Source organism: Phoenix dactylifera, chromosome 5 (genome assembly GCF_009389715.1).
Source record: "Phoenix dactylifera cultivar Barhee BC4 chromosome 5, palm_55x_up_171113_PBpolish2nd_filt_p, whole genome shotgun sequence".
Taxonomy (NCBI): Eukaryota; Viridiplantae; Streptophyta; class Magnoliopsida; order Arecales; family Arecaceae; genus Phoenix; species Phoenix dactylifera.
The window spans coordinates 3246778-3270442 of record NC_052396.1 but is presented as its reverse complement, the minus strand read 5'-3'; the positions used below and the strand labels follow the sequence as shown (position 1 = coordinate 3270442).

General features: G+C 36.1%; 1 protein-coding gene across 3 annotated transcripts in view; it reads right to left on the bottom strand.

Annotated features, from left to right (window-relative positions):
• The window catches only part of LOC103704737 (DNA replication ATP-dependent helicase/nuclease JHS1), a 36588-nt gene that overhangs the window by 8238 nt on the left and 4685 nt on the right, over window positions 1-23665 (bottom strand). For all 3 annotated transcript variants that reach the window (XR_005511924.1, XM_039126526.1, XM_017842164.3), the window contains exons 12-27: window positions 19070-19135; window positions 17199-17354; window positions 15648-15703; window positions 15479-15539; window positions 15291-15401; window positions 15145-15201; window positions 11543-11677; window positions 11205-11450; window positions 9242-9316; window positions 8962-9083; window positions 8763-8835; window positions 8571-8675; window positions 8277-8444; window positions 4704-4773; window positions 4447-4598; window positions 4-81 (exon numbers count right to left, since the gene is read on the bottom strand). Coding sequence is in view for 2 of the 3 variants with exons in the window: in XM_039126526.1 (XP_038982454.1) it covers window positions 4-81; window positions 4447-4598; window positions 4704-4773; window positions 8277-8444; window positions 8571-8675; window positions 8763-8835; window positions 8962-9083; window positions 9242-9316; window positions 11205-11450; window positions 11543-11677; window positions 15145-15201; window positions 15291-15401; window positions 15479-15539; window positions 15648-15703; window positions 17199-17354; window positions 19070-19135 (1731 nt within the window). In the remaining variant the exon portion in view is untranslated. The remainder of the gene's footprint in view (window positions 1-3; window positions 82-4446; window positions 4599-4703; window positions 4774-8276; window positions 8445-8570; window positions 8676-8762; window positions 8836-8961; window positions 9084-9241; window positions 9317-11204; window positions 11451-11542; window positions 11678-15144; window positions 15202-15290; window positions 15402-15478; window positions 15540-15647; window positions 15704-17198; window positions 17355-19069; window positions 19136-23665) is intronic.

Genomic DNA, 23665 nt, shown 5'->3' with positions numbered 1-23665 from the left:
AACCTGAACGAGTGGAGGAAGCTGGTAATGGTCCCCAACTAGAACAAATGTTGAGGCAAGCATCAGTGGTCCTAATGATACCTGAAAGCCAAAAAGCATAAAATATGGGAAGTTAATAGGAGAACTGAACAGCTATTGAGTATTATGGTTTGAATCTTCTACCAAACTTATTTTCATGGGTCATAACCAGTACATCATAGCACAACCACAACTTTACATGACAAAATATTTGATAAAATAAAGTACATCATATTGAACTTAAGGGTTTGTCGTCATTACACAAAAAAACAGAACATCTTCATATAGTTAGTGCCTCTATACCATAAAAGGGAAACTCATCAAGACATCAACAAGATCAAGCAAGGAAAAGAAACTCACAGTACAAGCCAAATCTCTGTTTTTTGTATTTTCTTTCTATGATTTCTTCAATCAAAAAATTTAAATATAAATTGAATGGTAAAAATGACTATATGGACTTTGGATAGAACAATATTTTTATACAATAGAACATTAGTATCACGAGAATCTGAAATTCCAAAAGAAGGATTGAATTGCTAAATAATGTATATGTAAAAATAATCCCAAATTCATGGTTGCTAATAAGGCTGTCAAAAGATTCAAGCTGCTCGAGTTTAGCTCAAGTTGCTCAAGTGCTCAAGCTCAGCTAGAATGTAAGCTTCATCAGGCTAGGTTTGGGGATAATGGAGTTGAGCCTGAACTTGAATCTCCAGCTCAAAACTAATTTCTAGCTGAGCCTGAGAAAGATCTGGCTTGATGAGGCTCAACTCGACAGGACCTAGAATTGGGCATACAATGTGTAAATAAGGGTTTTGGTATATTGCTTCTAACTTTCCTATGGGTACATAATCTTGACTATAGATTCAAGAATAAGGGGGCTAACATGGATGACCAGATAACCGAAGGTGCAGGTCATCAAAATTGGATATTTTGTAATTAAATCAAAATATGTCTCTTTTCTATCCCTAACCCCACCCCCCCCACCCCACCCCACCCCCCCCCCCCCCCCCCCCCGCTTTCCTAGCCTTCATCTATCTCCGCTTCCATCCTTAGAATCTTGATCAGCAATAAGAAAGGGTAATGTGGCAGCAGCAACAGCGATGACAATGGTAGTCATGGCCTAAACCAGACAGGTGAAGGCACGATTCCGTGGTGTGGTGAAGCAACTGTGGGGGTAGTTCGTGGCTACCAGGAGACCTAGAAGAAGACCCACATTTGGCTTAGTTATCAGTGATGAAAAAGGGGTGGGCAGCACCTACCATGGCGACAACAATGGTCATAGTCGGAGCCCAATAAGTGAAGGAAGCATGATTCCATGATGTGAGGAAGCAGCCAAAAGGCAGTTCACGGCGGAGATCCAGAAACCCTAAAAGAAGACCCACGTCTAGCCCAGCACCTTCGACTCTGCCTATGATGCTGCTGCCTCCACCTCCGCATCCCCAATGCCAAGACCAACTACTCCCACTGTCCTAGCTCCCCTTCCCTCCAGCCCCTCATTTTTCCTCCACCACCCCTGTTGCCATTGTCGGATTCCCCTTCCACCACCATGACCATAATCTAGCCTCTTCCAAACTTCTACTGCCGCAATATGGAGTCCTTCAACGAGCCCCGACTGTCAGCATCACCATTCATCCCTCGATCCTCCCACCTCCGACATCCAGCCAACTAGCTGCCACCCCACAATCAGAGTATTATTGGGGCCAAACTCGCCTTGGCCGAGCATGTGGGAGAGGGAGGCAATAATGCACCAAAGCTCAACCAATTGCCACTTTGTTTCCTAGTATACCCTTTAATAATGAATGGTTGGGATCAATAAAAGAATAATATAAAAGCACCAATAGCAAAACCCTTAGAATAAATCCACCAGCTGATGTTTCACGTAGTTACAGTAAGAAATCCGAACCCTCATGGTTTTTCCCTGCGAATATATAGGTCATGTTTAAGGCTTGTTAAATTTTGTAAAGAGAATTTTGGGATTCATATTATATTCTTAGTTTTTTTTGGTACAACGGCGGCTCACACACAACAGGAGTAGGTGCAGCCAACGAAATCAAAAAAAAGGGATAGCACAAAGAATAAGGCGCAGACACGTGGTTCTCCCAAAGGATATTATATTTTTAGTTTACTTTTTATTTTATGTTCTATATTATGGGGGATGATATTATAGAGGTCTAGTTATCATTTTGGGTGCTTGAACATGTGAATCATATATGTATCAGCCCATCTCCCTTCCATACCATTCACTTTGTATTTTGAGCCTTCCATTTATTATCATTCCATCGAAGTACCCTTTCCCTTTGCATCATTATCTATTTACATGTACTTCATAAAATACCCTCATTTGTATAAGACTTTCCACCATTATTTATGATAAATCAACATTTTTCCTTTGTTAGGTACATCCTTTCATTTTCCTAGACATTGCATGACAAATCTTCGCATTTTTGGGAACCACAATGCTAGAGTTTTACATATAAACCTCTTTTATAAACTTGTCTTGTGAATCTTGTCACTTTAGTCTTGTATGTTGGAGAATATTTTAATGAAATACCAAGAAGCTTTCCTCTTCGGCCCCAAATTTGTGATTGTTCTACTTTTGTTTAGAGACCTTGGGCTAGTGGACTTTGTGTTCATTATTTGAGGAGGAAACCCTCGGGCTTGTCAAGGTTCATGCTTTTTCACAAGGCTTTGATTAGTGGGCTATTTAAATCATGACATTGTGATGAATTTCAATTTGCATCACAAACAAGGTCTACTCAAAAACTTATTATATGTCAGGACCCGTGCGAGTGTGTGTTTAGTTCCACATCGATTATTCGCTGAGTAGATCTAGGATACTTATATATGATCAAGAAACCCAAATAATACCTTTCGGTTAGCCTTTTTCGGTGAGGTCCAAAGTTGTGACAAATGGTATCAGAGCAAACTTGGCTTATAGCCTATGTGGGCTACTGGACATTGCAACATGGGTTATCAATAAAAGGTCTACTCATTTCGCTCAACATAAGGTTATCAAGCCAATCAAATTAGGCTTGTTACCAACTCAATTCAAAAGTTGAGCTCAACTAGGCTTTATCAAATAATAAATCAGCAAAGCGTGATCTCAAAACCTCGGCTCCATATTAATCTGTGGGCTTGATCAGACCCACATTGAATCATGCTTGTCTCAGCTACACCCTAGTTTTTCCAAAGAAAATTCATTAGTCCCAAAACCATGAGGAAATATATTTATTAGACCCTTAGAAGATTTATATTGGGTTTCAGGTTTCTACTCCTAGTACAATTACCTAGTGCAAAAGAAACTGAAAAAATGCTAAATCAATTATGTCAATTATTATGTTTCATATCCCAACTTTGATTCCTAAAAGTTTCCATCTCCCTCACCCAATTTCTATCCTAAACCAAGCCTATATTGGAATTGACATGTTCAAGGTTAGCTTGGTTAAAAAAATAGGCCCAGGACCAGGCTAGGCTCAAGCTAACACGTAAAGAGTTGATGTTGGATTCTAGCCCAACTCAAACAGTATCCAGCCCATTTGATAACCTGGATTACCCAAATTCTCTATTAATCGGTTCATATTTGGAGCATTATTATAATTAAAAAGGTACCAACTAAGAAGTATGCTAATGTATAAGAAAACATGAAAGTGTCTTGACAGAGAGATTGGGTGCAATTTTGTTAATGATTAGAGAAAGAGGAAGAATGAACAATATCTGACTGCAAGTTTCAAAAAAACCATTACAAGTCTGTGTTTAAAAAAATAAATAGCCCCTGCCATGAGAAATTAAAAAAAAAGCTAACCTTGATTTTTTTTTTTAAAGATAGATGAAGCTAAGGATTGGATTATGATTTTTACAGAATAAATTACAAAATGAAAAAGCCATTTGCGCATGACAACATGTGTAAACCATATACTTAAATCAGCAACAGGTTGCACATCCATATACATACATACAAACATAATTTATATATATATATATATAAAAACTTACAAGAATCCTGATCTGATTTTCCATATCCAAATCTAGGACAGCATTATCATCGAATTTGAATTAAAGATCACAATCAACTGGTTTGGAATTTCAGATACCAGTTGCAACCTTAAAGATATTGCATGACAGAGATCCAATAGTTGAAGAAATACCACAATCTAACTTAAACTTCCAGAATATGATGTTAATATTATACTGTAAGAACCAATCTGCATAAGCTTCATAAGCAAACACTTCTAATTTATTACATAATGATGTGCTCTCAGGCAATATCTGCCAAAAACAGGAATTATTTGCATCCCTACCAAGCATGCAGTCATCATCTTTGTATAACTACCCCATATGAAAGTTTGAATTTACCATGATGAATTATAATATGGAGAATAAAGAAACAACTACCATTATGAACTGCAGTAGAGAAAAGAAAGCACATACAGGCAGTGTGGTTTGCCCAGCCTCATCCATTATGCAGATGTCAAACTTCTTATTTGCTAGCAATGGATGATTTATTCCCAAACAAGTCACTCCAACAACTTGGACATGTTCCATCCTTTGCTTAATGTCATCTACAGACCGTGTGCCTATTTCTGTCAAAAGGAAAACCATCACACATACAGATCATGGACAATAAGAACAAACAGGAGTTCAGGACATGTGCATGATATAATTATGAAAAACTTAAAACAACCCACCAGAAAAGCAATGATCACGAATATCATTATGCACAGCCTCATGCCTTCCTATTCGTATGAAATCTATTTCCTACATAAGTTAAAGCTTTGTGAGAATAAAGATTCCATTCGAGAGAAGCCTCTCCAAAGCTAAACCAGCATCCTGAGAAAACAACTGTAGCAACAAGAATAACAATAATAAGCAGTGATTCTTCTAGAGTGCAAATTAAATCAACACACAGTTTGCTAGTGCGACAGAGCTCGACAAAACCAAATTTTTAGCATCATCCTTTAACACTAGAATGACTTTTAACGGTTTATTTGCACAACCAGCACATCTCTCACATGCATTGACAAAGTGAAATACAACTTTCCACATGGTTGCAAAGAACTGGAAATAAGAAACAGAGAAATTTGTTTGACCTACAGCCCAGAATTTTAGAGAAATAAGTCATAAATCTATTTTCAGATGCATTGAAAATATTGGAACTTCAGAATATATGACCTCCCTGATCTCACTTCTCACTTCCTCCAATTCGACTCCCATGATACCAAAAATGATCTTGTCAAGCATCTCTAGGCTTTCAGTTTCACATCTGGACCCACCAAAATGTGATAGACTGTGATTGGTTGCATTTCATAAAAATTAACCTTTAGTACCCAAAAAAAACTCCATGATTCAAACTTGACATTTAATGTTATTAATATCTAATTAACAAATAATTTATAATAAAAAAAATTAAGAACCACTACATCAATTCGTCAATAAAACAAAGATATAAAGCAGTAATGTTGGCCCTTGATGTTCGCCACCAGAATTAGGAACTCATGCATCTCATAATAGCTACTTCCTAATCATACCACTGCTCCTTTATATATGGCATTAATGATCTTGATATGCCTATTTTGTAACTTTCTTCATAACACCCTCCAAATCAACTGTGGTACAGACATGGTTCACAGCAGCAGTTGCAGTACCCGTACCAGTACATGCTAGTATGGTGTCAGTACACAGCAGTTCTTGATACCGACACTCTATATGCCTACCGTACCATATATCAGTGTGCTACTGGTATGCCCAGCAAGGCCAGTACAATCCTGTACGGTACAGCACCTTTTTCGAAGGCCAGTGGGAAACATGTAGATCACAAAATTTGATTACTTCATACTATCAGTTGCTGGCGCAAAAATAAATTTCTATATTTTAATTCATAAACCATACTTATTCTCATATACTGCTACTTTTCTTAGAATTATGTATTTGCATCCTCTCATCCTCAAACAAGAAGTAATAATGTAGCCAATCATTGATAGCAAATAGATGTTTAACTCCACAACTTGAAAATGACTTTGTTAAAAGCCAATACCATGACTTTCCATCATATAACTGTATTCGCAAGCTAATAACTCTCTCTCTCTCTCTAATTCCTCATGAAAATTCAAAATTCTACTTCAACAAGACCAATATTTTTCCCCAGTCTTGTACTATTTGAAGGAAATCTTTTTTCTCCTTTTTTTTAAGGGGCTGATCAAGCCTTAGCAGGGTGCCATAACCAAATGTCCAGCATTTTTTATCATGGTCCTATTGAAGAATAGCATATCTTCTTGATAAGACACCACTACAATTTCCATGCCTTACTATGATGAGGTGGTGTTTTGCAGAATCTGGAAGTTTATACAAACCCTTGCCATTAAGCATCATTATGAGGCTACGACATGATAAATAGCTTATGAGGATCAATGGAATTAGCTAATATCCAATGTCTCTGTCTTTCATAATTCAAGCCTCTTATTTACAACTATTGTCAACCAAATGGCATTTATCCATATTTTCATCTAAAGAAAAAACACCTTCAACAATTCCACAAATGTCACTATGCAAGAAAAAAACTTCATATCTTTCCTATCATGTATAGAAAGGGGCTCTAAGATGTATTTAGCTACTACATTTACTTGACCAACATACTGACAAAATGTAAGTTACTGTAATTTCTCTCATTATGCATTCACAATGTAATAGATTGCATAAGCCTCTTAGACATAAGATGTATAACAAAAATACTCAATGATTTGACAGGAAAAAGGAGTGAAGTGTGTGAGTTTGATCCTTAAGATCCAAATAAAAATATTATGTCGAGATTAAAAGTGGGTTAAAAATCATTTGTTCCTTTCCGTTCATGTTCGCATTTGTCATCTTGATGTATCCACAATCTATGAAACACAAAAGGCTGAATATTGCCAAATCAACTGAATGAACAAGAGTCACTAACCAAATTTTGCCATATGGAATGGGGTAACAATCAGGGTCAGTAATGAAAGGTATCAATTCTGGTATAATATAGCACACACTTGAGCACGAAGTTACAGCCAGCAAGGCCAGGCTTAGTGTCTCTCTAAGTCAAATTTAGTCCAGCAGCCTCTAGACCAATGTAACAAGCTAACATGATCTCCCTAACTAGTTACCTAATCATTTCTAAACTTGAATCTTAAAATAAAATGCATAATAGGATCATCACTATTATTGTGAAGAAAAAATTATTCAATAACTACAAATAATTATTTTAGTCTAGGACTAGTTTAAAGCAGCACCCAGCTGGATTGGACTCTTGATGTTTTGGTACGGTCAAACAATGGACCACAAGCCTAGCCAATAGACCAATTTAAAAGTATATGAACATATTACTGCATAAAATGGCAAAAAGGATACCACTGAATACCCTCATGGAGTGCAGTTGTGTGATATTCTACGACTATTGTGCTGAACAATTTCCGCAAAGAAACTCCTTGGGTCATACGAAAGATTGGTAAAGAGATTTTGATTTGATGATAACCCGACCATCTCATGTCCTTGAAGAAGAGTTAGAAACAAGATCTGAGTCTGAAGCAGTAAACAAACAGGAAAACTTGTTATCACCAACTTCAATTTTTTGAGAAACGGTTTGAGGAGAATGACCCAAATAAGAAAAATCTTATAGTTGGGCTTTCAATAGTCAATTCTTCCTTGCAATCGTTGTCTAACAGATTTCTAAGATTTTGACAAGGCAAAGTTTGAGCTTCAATAGCTTGCCAGGTTGTTAGTTTCAGAAAGTTAGTGCAGCATTTCATGTCAAAGATGACAGGTCAACATATTCAGTAATGCCTGACACTAAGAGATTCAACAGCAGATCAAGGTGCCTAGAATGGTTACCCATATTTGGTGGTGACCATGTCTATATTCAGCATACTGTAACCAGTAACCACTGATGATTCAAGTAAAGAATACTCGTTTGATGGCAACACGGACATCGAGGGGGGCTAGGGGGGAAGAGGATTAGATGAATTCCCCGGAGTTCCAAGGTCTAAATCAATAATCATAGAACTCGCCATGCAGCGACACACATTGTATGATGGGCAATCTGGAAGATTTCTTCCAGCGCTGATAAACCACTATTACAAGTGCATTGCCAATCAAGTTTTGGTCTAACTGTATTCTTCAGCATGGAACTTATCCAACTACAACATGAATAGCAATATTTGTTATTGAGAGAAAAATGAACAAAACTTCTAGGTCAAAACAAGATATATATCACAGTGAATAGCTGGAGTAGCAAAGACCTGAGCTTTTAATTTAATAAGCAAATTATCAATGGCTGAATTTGTATATGATGTGAGTAAAATGGAAGCTCCTCTCATCAGTAATGCCTTTACAGCATGCACCATTGTGGATGTTTTTCCTGTTCCAGGCATTCCTAGAATAAGAGCATAATCCTTCGCAGTAAGAATCTGAAAAACACAAGACGTAATGAGATGCATTAAGTACATAAAGTTGCTAACTTATAGCCTAATGCCTAAAGGATTAATTAGTAATGAAGTATCCAGTGATTTATCAAAATGATGAAAAAAATTTACTTTGTGAATGGATCTTCTCTGATCATCATTCAAATGCTTTTCTTGACGAACATATGATAGTGCTGGATCTTGACTATATATTCCTCCACTTTCAAACCTAGGTGCCTGTAAGAAAGGAACAGAAAGTAGAGGCAATGGTAACATGCACAAGTGAAATATGAAACGGGAATGCAAAAGCAAACTTGTGCTCACCTCAAGGTCAACAATCATCTTCCTCAGATGCAAACTTTGTGAGTCTTGAGAAAACAATTGTATGAGGTTGAATCTTCGAAGTATGCACAGAAACATGAAAGGAAGTATGGGAGTTTTGCATTTAAAGTTCCATCACAAATGCATGGCTGAAGTGATGATTGGAGATGACAGCAAAGAAGGACATGATCATGGAAACTACCTCATGATTGTGTACGAGGAAGCAACTTCATCCTTGTCAAGTCGCCAAACTTCATGAATGAGATCTCCTGTCTCTGATGCAGAATCGCTTCCTGGAAGCCGTAGACGCCGGGGAAAAGAGACCTTGAATAATGATATAGATAGGTTAAGTTAAGGAAGACAGAAAGATAATAAAGATGAAACTCTATTTTGTCTCTTCTATATAACATATCTACTGTTTGTTAATGTTAACAGAGACATGAATATGAAACAGCAAGGTCACACAAACAAGAGTTACTTACTGATATATGAAACTGACTAATGTCACATATAACTCCCTTTGCAACTGCAATGCGCCCGGATTCCGTGCTGAGTATCTAACACGATATTGCAACATATGCAGGAAGAAAATAAGCCTAAGTAAATTGATGAAGCGCTGAAACTTTCATAGTATACTAATTCAAATAGACAAAAAGAAAATGGGGAAAAAATCATGTAAAGCAACAACTATAATCATGTGATTGAACAAGAGATGACAAAGCATGTTATAACTTGCTTTATAGTTGAAAGCACTATATATGGTAAAAGATCGTAGCTTAAATCAAAAGGCATTTTTAGACCGAGAACTCTCATGGTTAAGAGAAGACAAAAGTGGCACAATCTTTCTCCAAAACAACGAAGACACCCAATCATCTACTGGAGACTAGGAATCCTAATCCTTTTCTTCTATTAACATTTCCTTGTTCCATCAACCATATATGCATGTAACCGTACTATTTACTGAAATGTCACATATGGTTATGGTCAAATTTAGAACCTAAATTGATCGATGCAAGTGGCTTTTGTGATTTTGGATTTATTTTGGTTCTTACATCCTCCCCCCACCCCAACATCTAAACAACTAACAAAGTTGACAACTTCCAAGACTCTTCTATCATACACTTCCAACGAGCATTTGAGAATAAAGTCTCAGGTAAGACTTTCACTCAGCATAGATACAAACTGGGGTACAAGGGTATAAAAAAGGTTCTGTCCTTTAACCTTAAAATCATCACTCTTGGATCTTTCCTTCATTCCTCATTCTCCAGTCTAAAACATGACCAGATCCTGATTGTCTTTGAATAACTTACTGGGTATAGTATAGCAGCAGGGTTTTGTTTCAATAGCAAATTTCGCTGAACTCTTACAAGTCATATAGGTCCAGAGTATCCCTCATTTATCTAAGTGAAACACAGCATAAAATGAGGATTTTAAGCAAAAGATGTCATATAGATGTTTAGCAAAACTTGGGAATTGGGAGGGCAGTTATTAGAGAAAGCATAAAGATTGCTTCTGAAGATTTCAAATATAACAGTTGCCAAATGAACACCAGAATATATGCAGTCCGACAGGTGATAAAAAAGGGCAGCCTAGACCACAAGGCTCCAACCATTGCAAGGTCTGGGAGGGTCAGATATATGCAGTCTTACCCCGGCACATGAAGAGGTTGTTTCCATATTTCGAACCCGTGACCTCCAGGTCATAATGGACTAAACTTACCATTGCACCAAGGCTAACCCTCTGGATTCCCTCAGATTATTGATGTGTCTGGAAAAGAAAAGGCCAATGGAATAGATAGAAACAATTATGATTGATCTGAGGGTGGTAGTAGTGAAGATCAAGAAATGAAAAGATAGGACCCAAATAAGAAATGGTGATAAAGTCAAACCCAAAGAGATGGGATAAGGCTATTTCATTACAGTTATACAACCCAATTCTACAATGTTGACCAGCAATATTTCTCAGCTTTTAATAATTATTTCCAAAATTTCAAGTTCACAAGTTGGTCAATATCATTTGTCTACAACATGACATACACAAACAATCAAATTAGTTTTATTGGATTAGATATATGATGAAAACTCTTTTAGCATGCATAAGTAATGTCATGAGGGAAACTTAATCATGGAAGATTTTTGTAATAATCAAAGCAAATATATATTGTGAACATATGTCACAGGATCATGTGAATAAAAGATCGACCAGCTCCTAGCCTCCTAGATGAATTTCAGGTCAGCAAGCAAACTGCAAGTAATGCAATTATCATTTGTGAGTTATGTAATTTGTCATGAATAATAAGTCCCTAAATAGCATGGAACATTATTATGCAGAACTCAGTAATGATTTAGTAGTTCAAATGTTAAAGGAACGTTCAACAGTTAGCATCTATGCATTGCTTTCCTAGTAGAGAAAAAATTTGAACAAAATGAACTGTAAGAGCAATACCACATAGTCCCCGCATCTAAGGCTACAGTCCAGTTTGCTTGGTCCTGGTTCAGGTGGATCCATTTTCTGGTTGCTATGTGTTCCATGAGGCAACTTTTGATGCACAAATTGATATATGTATCTGCCATTTTTAAAAGACCCATTTACTGAGAATCCATTCATAACATCAAGAACAATAGAAGAAATGCTGTTGGTGCTCTTGTCTCCCCTAAGACTACGTTGGCGCAATATTTCCGTCCTAGTGACCTGTAATTTGAAAGCACAACTAGAACTCAGGCCAATATAAATTGACTGCATTCACTATTATGGTCACGAGAGGAGAAACAAAATAAGTAAACCTGAGATGCTTTAGCTTCCAGGTCAATCAATCGGCCCCAATGTTTGAGAAAATCACTTTGAGCAACAGTTAGATGATTAACAAGGCTATCAAATACATCACCAAGTCCACTGCCCTCAATGCTTCCCCCATAAGCCTGTGGCCTCAAAGCACAGTCCATATGACAACATCCTCAAGTTAGAATTTCTGGTTGAAAAGCTGAAAATACAGATTAAATGAAGTCACAGGAAAAAGCAGAAATATGCGACATAGAATTGCTCCCTGATAAAATCAATCATAGCTTCTGAAAATGAAAATACATGTCATTGGTCATGATCTACAATGCCCTGAAACTGAAAAAGATTTGTTTTGAAGGACTCCTACCTAACTATCAAGTGGAAATAGAATGAAAGGTAGCAAATTAACAATACAACTAATGAGCAAAACTATATTGTGGACTGTATAGTTTGAAAATCCAAGTCATTGGTCTTGAACACATACAAACTGAAATTCATCAGAGTTGGATTCTTCTACACTATAACTCAAATCAAAACATGGTATCATAACTTTAAAACTGCCCATTCTGTATCTACTATGAAAATGTATGCTGGTCAATATAGATATTGTGGATCATGATCAACGGCATGGATTTTTTGTTTTAAGAGGGCCATCATTTATTTTCAGTAGGAAGCCTCTGAGGACAAATATTCACACACAAAAAAAAATCCTAGCTTTACCTTGTGTATATCTATATGTTTATATATTTATAAATCTATAGATATTTAAATATATTTATGTGAGTGGGACTACACATTGGTCTCTCAAGATAAATGATAGGTGCTCCAAGCTAGAGATGTACACTATCAATCATGATGTACTCCACTGAAAAGGTCAAAAAACCAAAGATTACATGTCTTGGTGCTTTGCAACTTATACATCAAGTAGGTGCAAAAATGAATGATTTTAATGATATGAAACCATATCTTTTCCATTTCATGCATCAAAATTATTGATTTTAGTCTATAGATGTTTTGGTGCATGCACATCATGATCAATAAAATAATTTCTTGATTTAAATGCCCCATCCTGTATTTTAGTAACTTAGCACAATGAGCATCATCAATTTTTGCATCCGCATGGTGTAACGGTGAAAGATTTCCAAAATATAAATTTTATTTATCTCTAGAGGTTTATACATATTTAGATCATAATAAGCGGTGTAAATCTTTGATTTGGATACCCCAACATTTATTTCGGAAGTTAAATCTTTTACCAAAGACTTAACACTAGCAGTCACCTAGATAAGATGAAAATCATGCACACATAGAGTATTGTCGCAAAAGATTATCTTGAAATCAAAAAAACTTAATTCAAGGACAAAATGGTCTATTCATAATTCTAATTTTATATCAAGGGCAAATTTTAAGACCCATACAGCAGGAAACAATTCATGAGCATGCATGCTAAAGATCAATGTGGCAAGGTGAGGATGCCAGTTGAATGTGAAGGTTTATAATATGAAGATGATAAAGTATAAGATAACTAAATGAGATGACCTGGTCATGTATAAAAAGCTAAAATCGTTACACTAAGAAAAAGGAACTAATTTTAATCAATGCAGTGGTGAAAAAGAGTTCATGAGGTTAAGATTCACAGTACTTTAAAAACACAAGAAGTTAAGATTCATAGAACCCATCCCCATCAAAAAAATACATTTATTGGTTATGGTTATTAAAACACATGACAGTAACTACAACAAACATGCACTCATATTTTATCTCATATGAGAGAATGCATAATAACATTTTAAACATGATAGTGTAGGTTTATATGGTAGTTTAATAATTAATAAGGTCATCCTTCAACATATATTATATAATAGATTACCTAAAAGGAAGCTGAGCAGCAATAAATTACTTCTATTATTACAAAATCATGAAATAGCCTCTAAGCTCTTAAAATCATTAGTAAGAAATCTGAAAATTATTTAAAAAATTAAAAGTAAAAACTCGCTCCCATGAGATCAAGCAAAAGGTTCAAAAAAAGGGAAGAACTAAAATTAATCAATAGAGATTCATGAAAGAAACAATAACAACCTTCACAAAGCTGGCCTTGCCTTAGTTTCAAGTATGTATATATAGAGACATTCATCTCTTCAATGTAGATCAAGGGATTTATATCGCAGCCTAAATTCATGTAATCATCTTTTTCTTCTGAAAACCAAGATTTTAAATCCCATGGGACAGGATTGTCCCAGTTTTCTCATGGAACAGGACGCACCGCTATCCCGCCCCGTCCCGACACTTGAGATAGGGGATGTCCCAAGACGTACGGATTGAGATGTTGGACGATGATGAGACGGTCCTGCCTCGATAAATCGGATGGGACTCCATCTTAGTGTCCTAAGGGACGTCCTGGTAGAACTTGAATTCTTACGAAAAATATTTCGGCTAAGACTAACAGCTGGTAGCTCAGCTGGTTGGCACCTACCTCTCCAAGTGAGAGATCTCAAATTCAAACTTGAGCGGTGGTTAGTCGTGAATAACCATCATATTCTCAAAAAGGAAATATTTAGGTTTAGAATTGGCATGTTTTACTGAAGGCAAGAAAGCACATTCATGGCTGCAAAAAATTTAATAGAGGGGTTATGGTATGGCTTTTTAAATTTCCGCAACCACATGTATACACTGACATAACATTTACTATTATAACTTTATACGATACCGACAATTCTTGAACTTACTATACATAAACTTTGATGAATTCTCACTCTCTAAGACCAAGAATAGTTCTAGCTCATGTTAATTTAATATTACCAGTAATATTGTAGGCATATTTGAAACATTAGGATGTGCAATTTAGGTTGAACATCCTAGAAGCCATTCAAGTATTGCAAAATGAAAGTCCCTTAAAGATTATATCAGAAATAATAAATAAAAAGGGAAAGCAAAAAAATATATTAAAAAAAGATCCCTAAAATTGAGTTGAAAAAGTTTAGGAAGATGTCAGCTTCAATTTTAATATGTAATTAGCATTATATTTTTAAGAAATTCCAACAATTTTAAACCTTTATATTCAATATTCAGCTGCATTGATTCAATGCCTCAGTGGTGATGTAAAGATCAATTAGCAAAAGTGCATCCATTAACTAAATTAGTTTAATAATATAACTTGTCAAATGTTATCATGGAAATAGTATGTGTGGAGGGACACATCAAATATCTTTTTGTAATCTCATAGAAGTAAATGCCAATAGTAGATATAACTATCTAGTCTTATGCCCCATGATAAAAGTCATAACCATAAGTGTGCTGTACAAGGGCAGATATAAGAATATGAAAGGGAAAAGGATAAAAAGACTAGAAGAAAATCATATAACAGAGCAGACATTATAAAGGAAGCTATCTTCGTTTCTGGGAAGCAGATAGTACCCTATCAATGAGCATAAGGCTGTATCTAAAACAATTTGTTTCCCATGTTCCTTGAGAGCTGAGAAGCCCTTCATCTAGAAAAGATTGTGACCAAGTTCTGATTATTCAGAAGTAGAATAAAGTTCCCAACACTAAGATCTCAATTCCAATTAACCTAATACTTCACAAGACTATGTAAGGCTGACTGATTTACCTTGTGATACAGTGTACAGATATTGAGGTGACGACAACTTTTGCATATTGCTGGATTCTGCAATATTGCTAAACAGAAATTAAGTGAAACTTCTGTAAATCAGTTCCATATATCTAGGGTGGAGAGAATTTTTTTGATATTTATACCCGTAGCATAGGAGGAAGATTTTGTGTAGTTGATGCCTTCAAAATATCAGTTGCGAGCTCATTTCGGCGCATAATTATCCCAACCAAGTCAGACTGTCGAGTTTTAATACCCTTCAAGAAAAACACAAGTCAGGTCGGTCTTCCCGCATGCATATCATAAAAAGAACATGGCTGGCTGCTGGCCTTACCCGTGTCTGATCTGTATGAAGGTAATACAGAAGACCAGAATCAACATCTTTCTTCAAGTATCTGAAGAGAAGAGTAATAATTCCATTTCAAACATCAGTCCAACAGAACACCAATAGAATATCGGTTAAAGAAGGCCATGTCAGATCAAATATGTCAAGTACAAAATACCTCTCAGACATTAGAAGAGTATACAGTATGACTTGGGCACTATGTTCCATAGCGGACTGCACAAGCAGATGCATTTGTGGCAAAGAAGAATGTCAGACAAAAACGAGTTGTAAGCTTATTTAAATTGTAAGACAGAATCAAGGTTTAAACTATCGACTGTTACAACATTATAAAAGTTTTGGAGGAGATCCATTATATATACACGCACGCATTAATAACGGGAATTTAAGAAGTGGCTATTACTGGACTGCTATTCCGTTATAATTGCCGTTGTATGACAAGAATAGTAGCAATATTATAATTACCTGACTGTTATTCAACATTTATACTGCTTACCTAAATAAAATATTTTTGAAAAGATTTTATTTTTTTGGAAAAATAATTTGTTATTTGGTAAACTGTTATTTTTCTGTCACTGACCATCATTTTCTGTTGTAACAGTGAAAAACAGAAATTATAATGCCAAATAAAGGCCACTAAATTGTTAGTTGTTTTCTTCCCCCCCCCCAAAAAAAACACTCCGGCCGTGGACCGGTACCGGAACGGATAAAAAACCGGTATTTTCCGGTTTTTTATCCGAACCGGCCGGTTCGGAGGCCGTACCGGCCGGTTCGGAGCCCGTACCGGCCGGTACCGGCCTCGTACCGGTGCGAACCGGCCGGTTCGCATCGGTACGATTTTTTTTTTTTTTAGAACCACAGCGCCGCGCGCTGTGGTTTTTGAAACCACCGCGTACCAGCCGGTACGGGACCGGTACCAGCCGGTACGTACCGGACCGGACCGGTGCCGTACCGGTCCGGCCGGCCACCGGTACGGCGGACCTTATTATGTAAAACAAACAGAAATAACAGAAATTGTAGAAGCTATAATGGTCAATATCAGTTTTAGCAAGATACTGCTATTACAGGATTATAGTGTCATTGATTCCTTTGAAAGGGCCTATGCATGTTTAACCAACTATATATTGATGCAGCAGTATAAAACAAACAGCTATTAGAATTTCATACTATCATATAACATGGATAAAAATATAAAAATCTAGATCTGCATAAAAGGCACAATGGCACCAAGTTAAAGAGAAGCAAAGAAAGAAGGTATGGTTTGCCAATTGTACCACAAGGAAAAAAAACAAGAGGAATCTGCCTCGCTAAATAAGCAAACTTTTGTAACTCAATAAAAATCTAAACCAGAGGGATGGCTTCAACTTTCAGAAATAGGAATGCTTCATAGATACAGTTATCTTGGTCAACATCAAATACAGGCACAGAGTGTCAAATATTGGCACGTGAATATGCCTCTTTGTGAGTTTGCGGAGATAACATATTCATCAAAACATCCGAAAAGTTCTATGTCGATGAACTCTGTAAAACTCAAACATTATTTTGGACAACAGAGGACATAGAACGGTGTAAAACTCAAACAGCACACAATATACACATATTGTCGAGCACAAGTACAAGTGAAAACAGAGACCATTCACAACAGCAAGATTTAGAAGTCACCTCATATATCCTTCTACTAATTTCATTGTTAATGACATGTTCCTGTTACCTGACCACTAGTTCCTTTTCCAGACTTAAATTCCATAGGCATAATTGTCTGATGTGAACTACCACTGCTTGAACTAATATTTACACGAACTGAAGCATCAATTATTCCTTTCAATCCGTATCTTGGAGCCCATGCCATCTCCTCAATATCCATAACCTGAAATTCTTGTAAGAGCAAATATTTAAAATCAAAAATATGTAAAAGAATTGGAGGTTCTATGAGCTTTTTTAACTAAACTTTTGGCGTTCTGAACATCTCACATGCATTTCAAACGTGAATGGCTGAACATTGGCATGGCTGAGGCACAGCTGTGCAGATTATGGATTTTAAAATTCTGCAGATGTATTTTTATGTTTGTGTCGGACGCTATTTATGAGAACTACATAGAAAATAATTAGCAGTCAAAAATGCATATGCGGAACTCAGAAGGAATGCATTTGGTTTATGAGTTTGCATGTCTGGATGTATGAACACATTAAACTTCTCTAAGCAGAACATCATGATGTATTTGGAATGAATGAGTACTTATTTTGTTTATTGTTTCATTTATAGGGATACCTAAAACAAAATCTTTTTGTTTCATAAAGCTTCTTTACATTATCCAAGCACAACAGTTGCTAGAGCTCTATTACCTTATAATGGAATAATGTTTTGTAAAATTCCATTATAATTGAAAAAACTTTAAAAAGCCTATCGAATTATAAGGTGATATAGCACTAGCTCAAGGAACAAGAACAAATGCACCATAGAGGTGCAGAGCTGAGCATGCCCACATGCACACACAACACATGCTGTTCAGTCACACACAGAACGCCACATGCACACACATGCCAGACTCTGTGCACAACAAGACTATAACAGAAGTAATATCTAAAACACCTATTACAACCAGATGCAGTTAGTGAAAGATCAGGAACAATTATATGTATCGAATGAAAATTCTCAATCATAATGGTATAACCAGTTTTCTCTAAGTGTAGATAAAATGTAATTATAATTTATGCACACATGGACATCAACACAAGCATGCATGTGTACTGCATTCTTTCATATACAGAGGGGCACACAGACACACATGCAGGCGCGCATACGCACGCACACAGACACAAGCTTGTGCAGTTTGTGCACATACATGCGCATGCACACATATACTAATCCATATGCATGGCCACATGCTGCAAAACCCACGCTAGTAGAAGGGTATTTTTTTTCCTTCTAACTCGTCTCACAAAACTTGCTTGCATACATAACTTCCATATCGATGTACATGCCTAGCTTTCAGCAAATAAAATCACTTTAATAAAAACTGTTAACAATTATAGCCATTCATATTGTTCATAACTATCTACTTTTCAATTTAGTCTACATCAAGGATTCCAAATTATAGCAACTCTTATAGAATTAAGTAGAAATCTAAGGGCTGAGTATAGATTTGATCACAAAATGTATTAGCTTTATACAAAGTGCTTTTTCTGAAACAATTATACAGAATTCCAAATAAACCAAAGTTATATAAACAACCGATGCTGATTCAGCTATCCATGTAATAAAACATCTTTAGGAACCACAATGCATCGTGCAAAAAACCAAGCAATTCCCATGTTCACAACCTATACAAAGACATCCCATTTCAAAAGTCTCCATTAAACCAGAAGTTGTTGATCTCAATAATTTTCTAGTTAGCATTTGGGCAGGATGAACAACTTCCTTTAAGGAATATCATTGGTTTTAGTGAAACTTTAAGTAAGTGTGCACACATACATGTAGACATATTTTTGCAGACTTATGACTGAGTTAATTATTAATGCAAAACCACATCTAACTATAGGATTACACCAAATTGTGTCCACCATGTCTGCCGAGCAGCTTACCTCAGTTATGCTGACATCCTTCGGCCCATCAGAACTTCCAAAGTCAACAGATGCACTTTTGGATCCCTGACCGAATGCCGAAAAAGCAATTAGCAAATCAGACCAGAATATGTATCTTGAAATGTTCCACTTGTATCAGGGAAGCAATGAGATACAGTGCGCTAAACATGACTGGTAGAACATGATCAAGAAAATAAGTAGTGACAAATATTGTGTGACCATAAACACAATTAGAAATGAGGAAAGTCAAGCTTGCAAAATTACCCTAAGCATAAGGAGGAGCAACAGTGTGGGAAGGTAATTGCAAACAACTGACTGAAATATAATTGGAAGTTTTCATGTGCATTTTATATCATTCAAAACATTTAGGACTCTAAGAGTACTTCTCACTTAGTATATCCTACTCATTTTGAAAATCAAAAAAAAAAAGTGGAGAAAAAATAGCAAGACATGCCTTGGTTAAGGACTTAAATTCTATAAGACCATTTCCACATTAAGTACATTTCAAGACCTTCAAAACAAGTATAAATTTGACCCTTGGACATCAAACAAGGAATTTATGATTATTTGATGTTGGACCTGTCATGCAGTCAAGGTTTGATAGGCCGAGCAGGATAATATTTAATCTGGCTCAAATTATGGGTCCACGGACGAAAATGTGACTACAAGGAAACCCTAGATGAATCATATTGTGTTATGACAATTCAGAAATTTGAGAGACGAGGAAGTCATCGCTAGTGAAAGAGAGAAAGAAGAAGAAACGAGGTTTATGAAGGATTTAGGGGGAAATGACTAATCAAGGTGATTTCAGCTCAAGCATCTAGAACTTGGAGTTAAACTCTAGAGCAAGGTCCGCCGTACCGGTACCGGTCGGCGTACCGGTGGCCGGCCGGACCGGTCCGTACCGGCCGGTACCGGTGGTTTCAAAAACCACAGCGCGCGGCGCTGTGGTTCTAAAAAAAAAAAAAAAAAATCGTACCGGTGCGAACCGGCCGGTTCGCACCGGTACGAGGCCCGTACCGGCCGGTACGGGCTCCGAACCGGCCGGTACGGGCCCGTACCGGCCGGTACGCACCCGTACCGGCCGGTTCGGATAAAAAACCGGAAAATACCGGTTCGGATAAAAAACCGGAAAATACCGGTTTTTTATCCGTTCCGGTACCGGTCTAGGACCGGACCGGTACGTACCGGCCCGTACCGGCCGGTACGGGCCGGTACGGCATTCCATGCTCTAGAGGGCTTCACTGATTAAGGTATGCAATATTTCACAACTTAGTCATGATATTATTTTTTAAAAAAATACAAAAAAGGGGCCTGGCCATTAGGGTTCATGAAGTAGAAATTAGATCAGTCCCTATTGCAGGTAATGCTGAATGCATTCGATTTAATGCTTGTGTTGGTCGACCAAGAGTTCGATTTTCGCCATGATTTTTTATATGTATTAGGTCAATATATAGAAATTTAAATCTGGAAAGTACCAAGATTTAATTCACTTTCTAAGAGATTATTTTACATTAATTTTGGAGCACCTGTTCTGTAGGGGAGCATACCTGAAAACTGAAATAGTGATTTTTTTTTCCTACCTAGTCTAATTTTGAACAACATTTTATGGATTAAATCTTCCAGATTTAACTAAAGTTAAAAATTCCATTCCTTGCCAACTTTTTGCAGCAAACTTTCTCTGCTGCCAATGTTAGCAGACTTCCAGTAATGATAGATTAGTCATTTTTATGTATACATTTAATGCCTACAGGCCTAGGACTTCTTTGGGATTGAATAGTGTTACTATTGGACCATAGGAACCCTTAGTTAGGGGTCATCATGAAGAGAGATTATGCTATAAAGTGGTCAAGCTAGTTAGTCCAGGTTAGATAAAGTAGGCAATTTTGGATGCTATTCATTGGATATAGTTTTAAATAATTCTCTAAGATTTACTTGATAGCTATTTGAGCATATTTTGAGGCTAGTAGTGGCTGGTTTATGAAAGGCGTAAGAGATTGTAACTAGACATACATGACATCCTAGTCTTTCTTGTTCTTTAAAAGAGCTTTATTTATTCCACCATTGTAAATTTATAATATGTGATTACGACAGTCAGATTTTATATACATGAAATTATATATTTATTAAATTATCAATTATTTATTTATCTTTGAGCATCTTACTTACGGACTTGGTTTGCAATCAAACTAATGCTCATAATGCACTGTTAATTAAATTTTGGAACTTTTCAAACGAATTAAAATTATTATGATTTCAAGATGATCTGATTTGGATATAAACATGTGTTTCAAATGTTTTAAGATCAGAATTATATATGACTACTGTTCTATCGAGCAAGGACGGTGTTGTTTGCAGTACCAATGCTCTGTTGTGCCTCAACCTATCAGGTGTTTGTGTGCCATATTTGGTGGAAGTCTGTTTAAAATCCGTTCCCCAACTCAGGAGACATTATATGCCCAGGGGGGTTTGTGTGCCTTAAACAATAAGGAGTCTGTTACATAGTTAGCCTGTTTATATTCTAATCTGATTCTAAGTTTTGATACGTTTAGTTTATAAATTGTGTGAACTCTCTAAGACTTAGTCTTCTTTTAAAGGATTGAAATGAACTCCCTATTACTTGGTTGTGATGGTCTTCTTGGCAAAAACAAAACAATATCAAAATTTTGTCTTCTAGCTTGATTCTATTTGGTGAGTTATAAATGTCCAATTATTGAACTGTTGAGCTCACCTGTTCCTTATTATTACATATTGATGTTAGAAATAGAGCATCCAGCATCTACTTTAGATGGACAGATTATCAATTTATTAAAAGAATCACTTGGAAGGAGATTACTTATTTATTTTAGTTTGAGTTGGAGTACACACTTTACGTTAACTCCTCTAAAATGTATTTAACAACTCAAATCAATGACGGATTATCGAAATGCAAGATCCAAACCATTGAACATAATCTATATTACAAAAAATTCCGAGAAACCAAATTAATGTATTTAGGTGATCTGTGACCTAATTATCAAACAGGTGTCAAAATGGACAGTTTTAATAGCATGACACTATGTTTTTCTATAATCTAATGATCAAAACCTAGTGAATTTAAATCTACTAATGTTTTAGCATGTTTATGTCATGATCTATAAAGTGGATCTTCCATTTATATGTCATATCATATATTTTACTATACTAATGCAATTGATACTATTTTTTTACTAACTTGATTCATAGGTTAGAGACCTTCAAAATATATGAATTTTGGTTTCAAAGATTTTTTTTGTAGTGTAGACCGTGTCCAATGTTTAGATCTTCAAATTGGATGACCTATCATAGATTTTAAAATCATTAACTCCTTTTACAAGGAGTCAAAGTGTATACTCCAACTCTTTTAGTTTTGTAAAACAATTATTGGCATTATTGTTTCTCTATGATATTGTTCTTTGTAGTTTTGGAAAGAAAGGATGTCTGTTTAGTTTGAATTCTTCTTAGTGTTTGGGCTTGTAATTTCTTATGCAACAATGATTTCAGTGATTGCTTATAAATTGAGAACTTAGTAGCTTTGAGTATCTTTAAAAATTAAAATGGTGTCGAGGAATTCGATAATTTTATATTATATATAGTGATGAAATTTTTTGGGGTAATTATTTTTAAGTTCTTGATATTTCATTATTATGTAACATTCTGGACCATTAGTGGTTTTTGGTCTGGGTTCATGACACCATGTCTATGATTTTAGCAATCGAAAGAAAATACATTAATTTAGTTAAACTAATACAATGTCTTGCTCAATATACTAGTAACTTATGTTAGTTTGCAGTTGAGATTTCTTTAATTACAGTAATGAGCACATATAGCACATTTTCATAGCAATTACATGCATGTTCAATATGATATAATCATATAATATACCCTATCAAAACTGGGTTTATTTGTTAAAAGCATGTATGCTTGTCAGTTTGAAGAAATCAAACTCAGTTAAAAAAGCATGGGCTTTACTACCTCATCTGCTTTTAGAGAATATCAAAGCAATGACACCTGCCCCTCCGTGGTACCACATGAAGCTAGCCGTTGCCTAGCACAGGCATGATATACAAAGCATGAATTCATTCTACAATAACCAACCCATACCATGCATCTGGTTCAGCTTTACTGCCCACCATCATAACGTCTCAAGGTTTAGTTCCTATGTAATGTTTCATATCCCTATTGTGTGCCATATCTGGAGAGTCTACCTGAATTTTCAGGTAATGAGATTTTCTCGCAAAAACTAAAGAAAAGGCCATGTTGCCAACTTTAACAACTCATAATTCCACTCATCTGGATATATTAGATGTAAACAGCACTAAAAGTGACTCTAATAGGTCTCCATCCTCCATCAGTTACAGCTCAATGTCACATTCTCCATTTTAACCCAGAGTACATCCCTAAAACCTACCTAAGTTTTTGGGTGAAACCTAAGTTATGTTTACTCAAGCCTGCATTTGGTCACTTCATTTCTATCCAATTCCATAATCTTGAACTTCATTGACCAAATGATGTCCTAATACCCCTAATTCATGAGCAACTGAGAAAATGCAATGTATTTGCAATTAGGTAATCAGA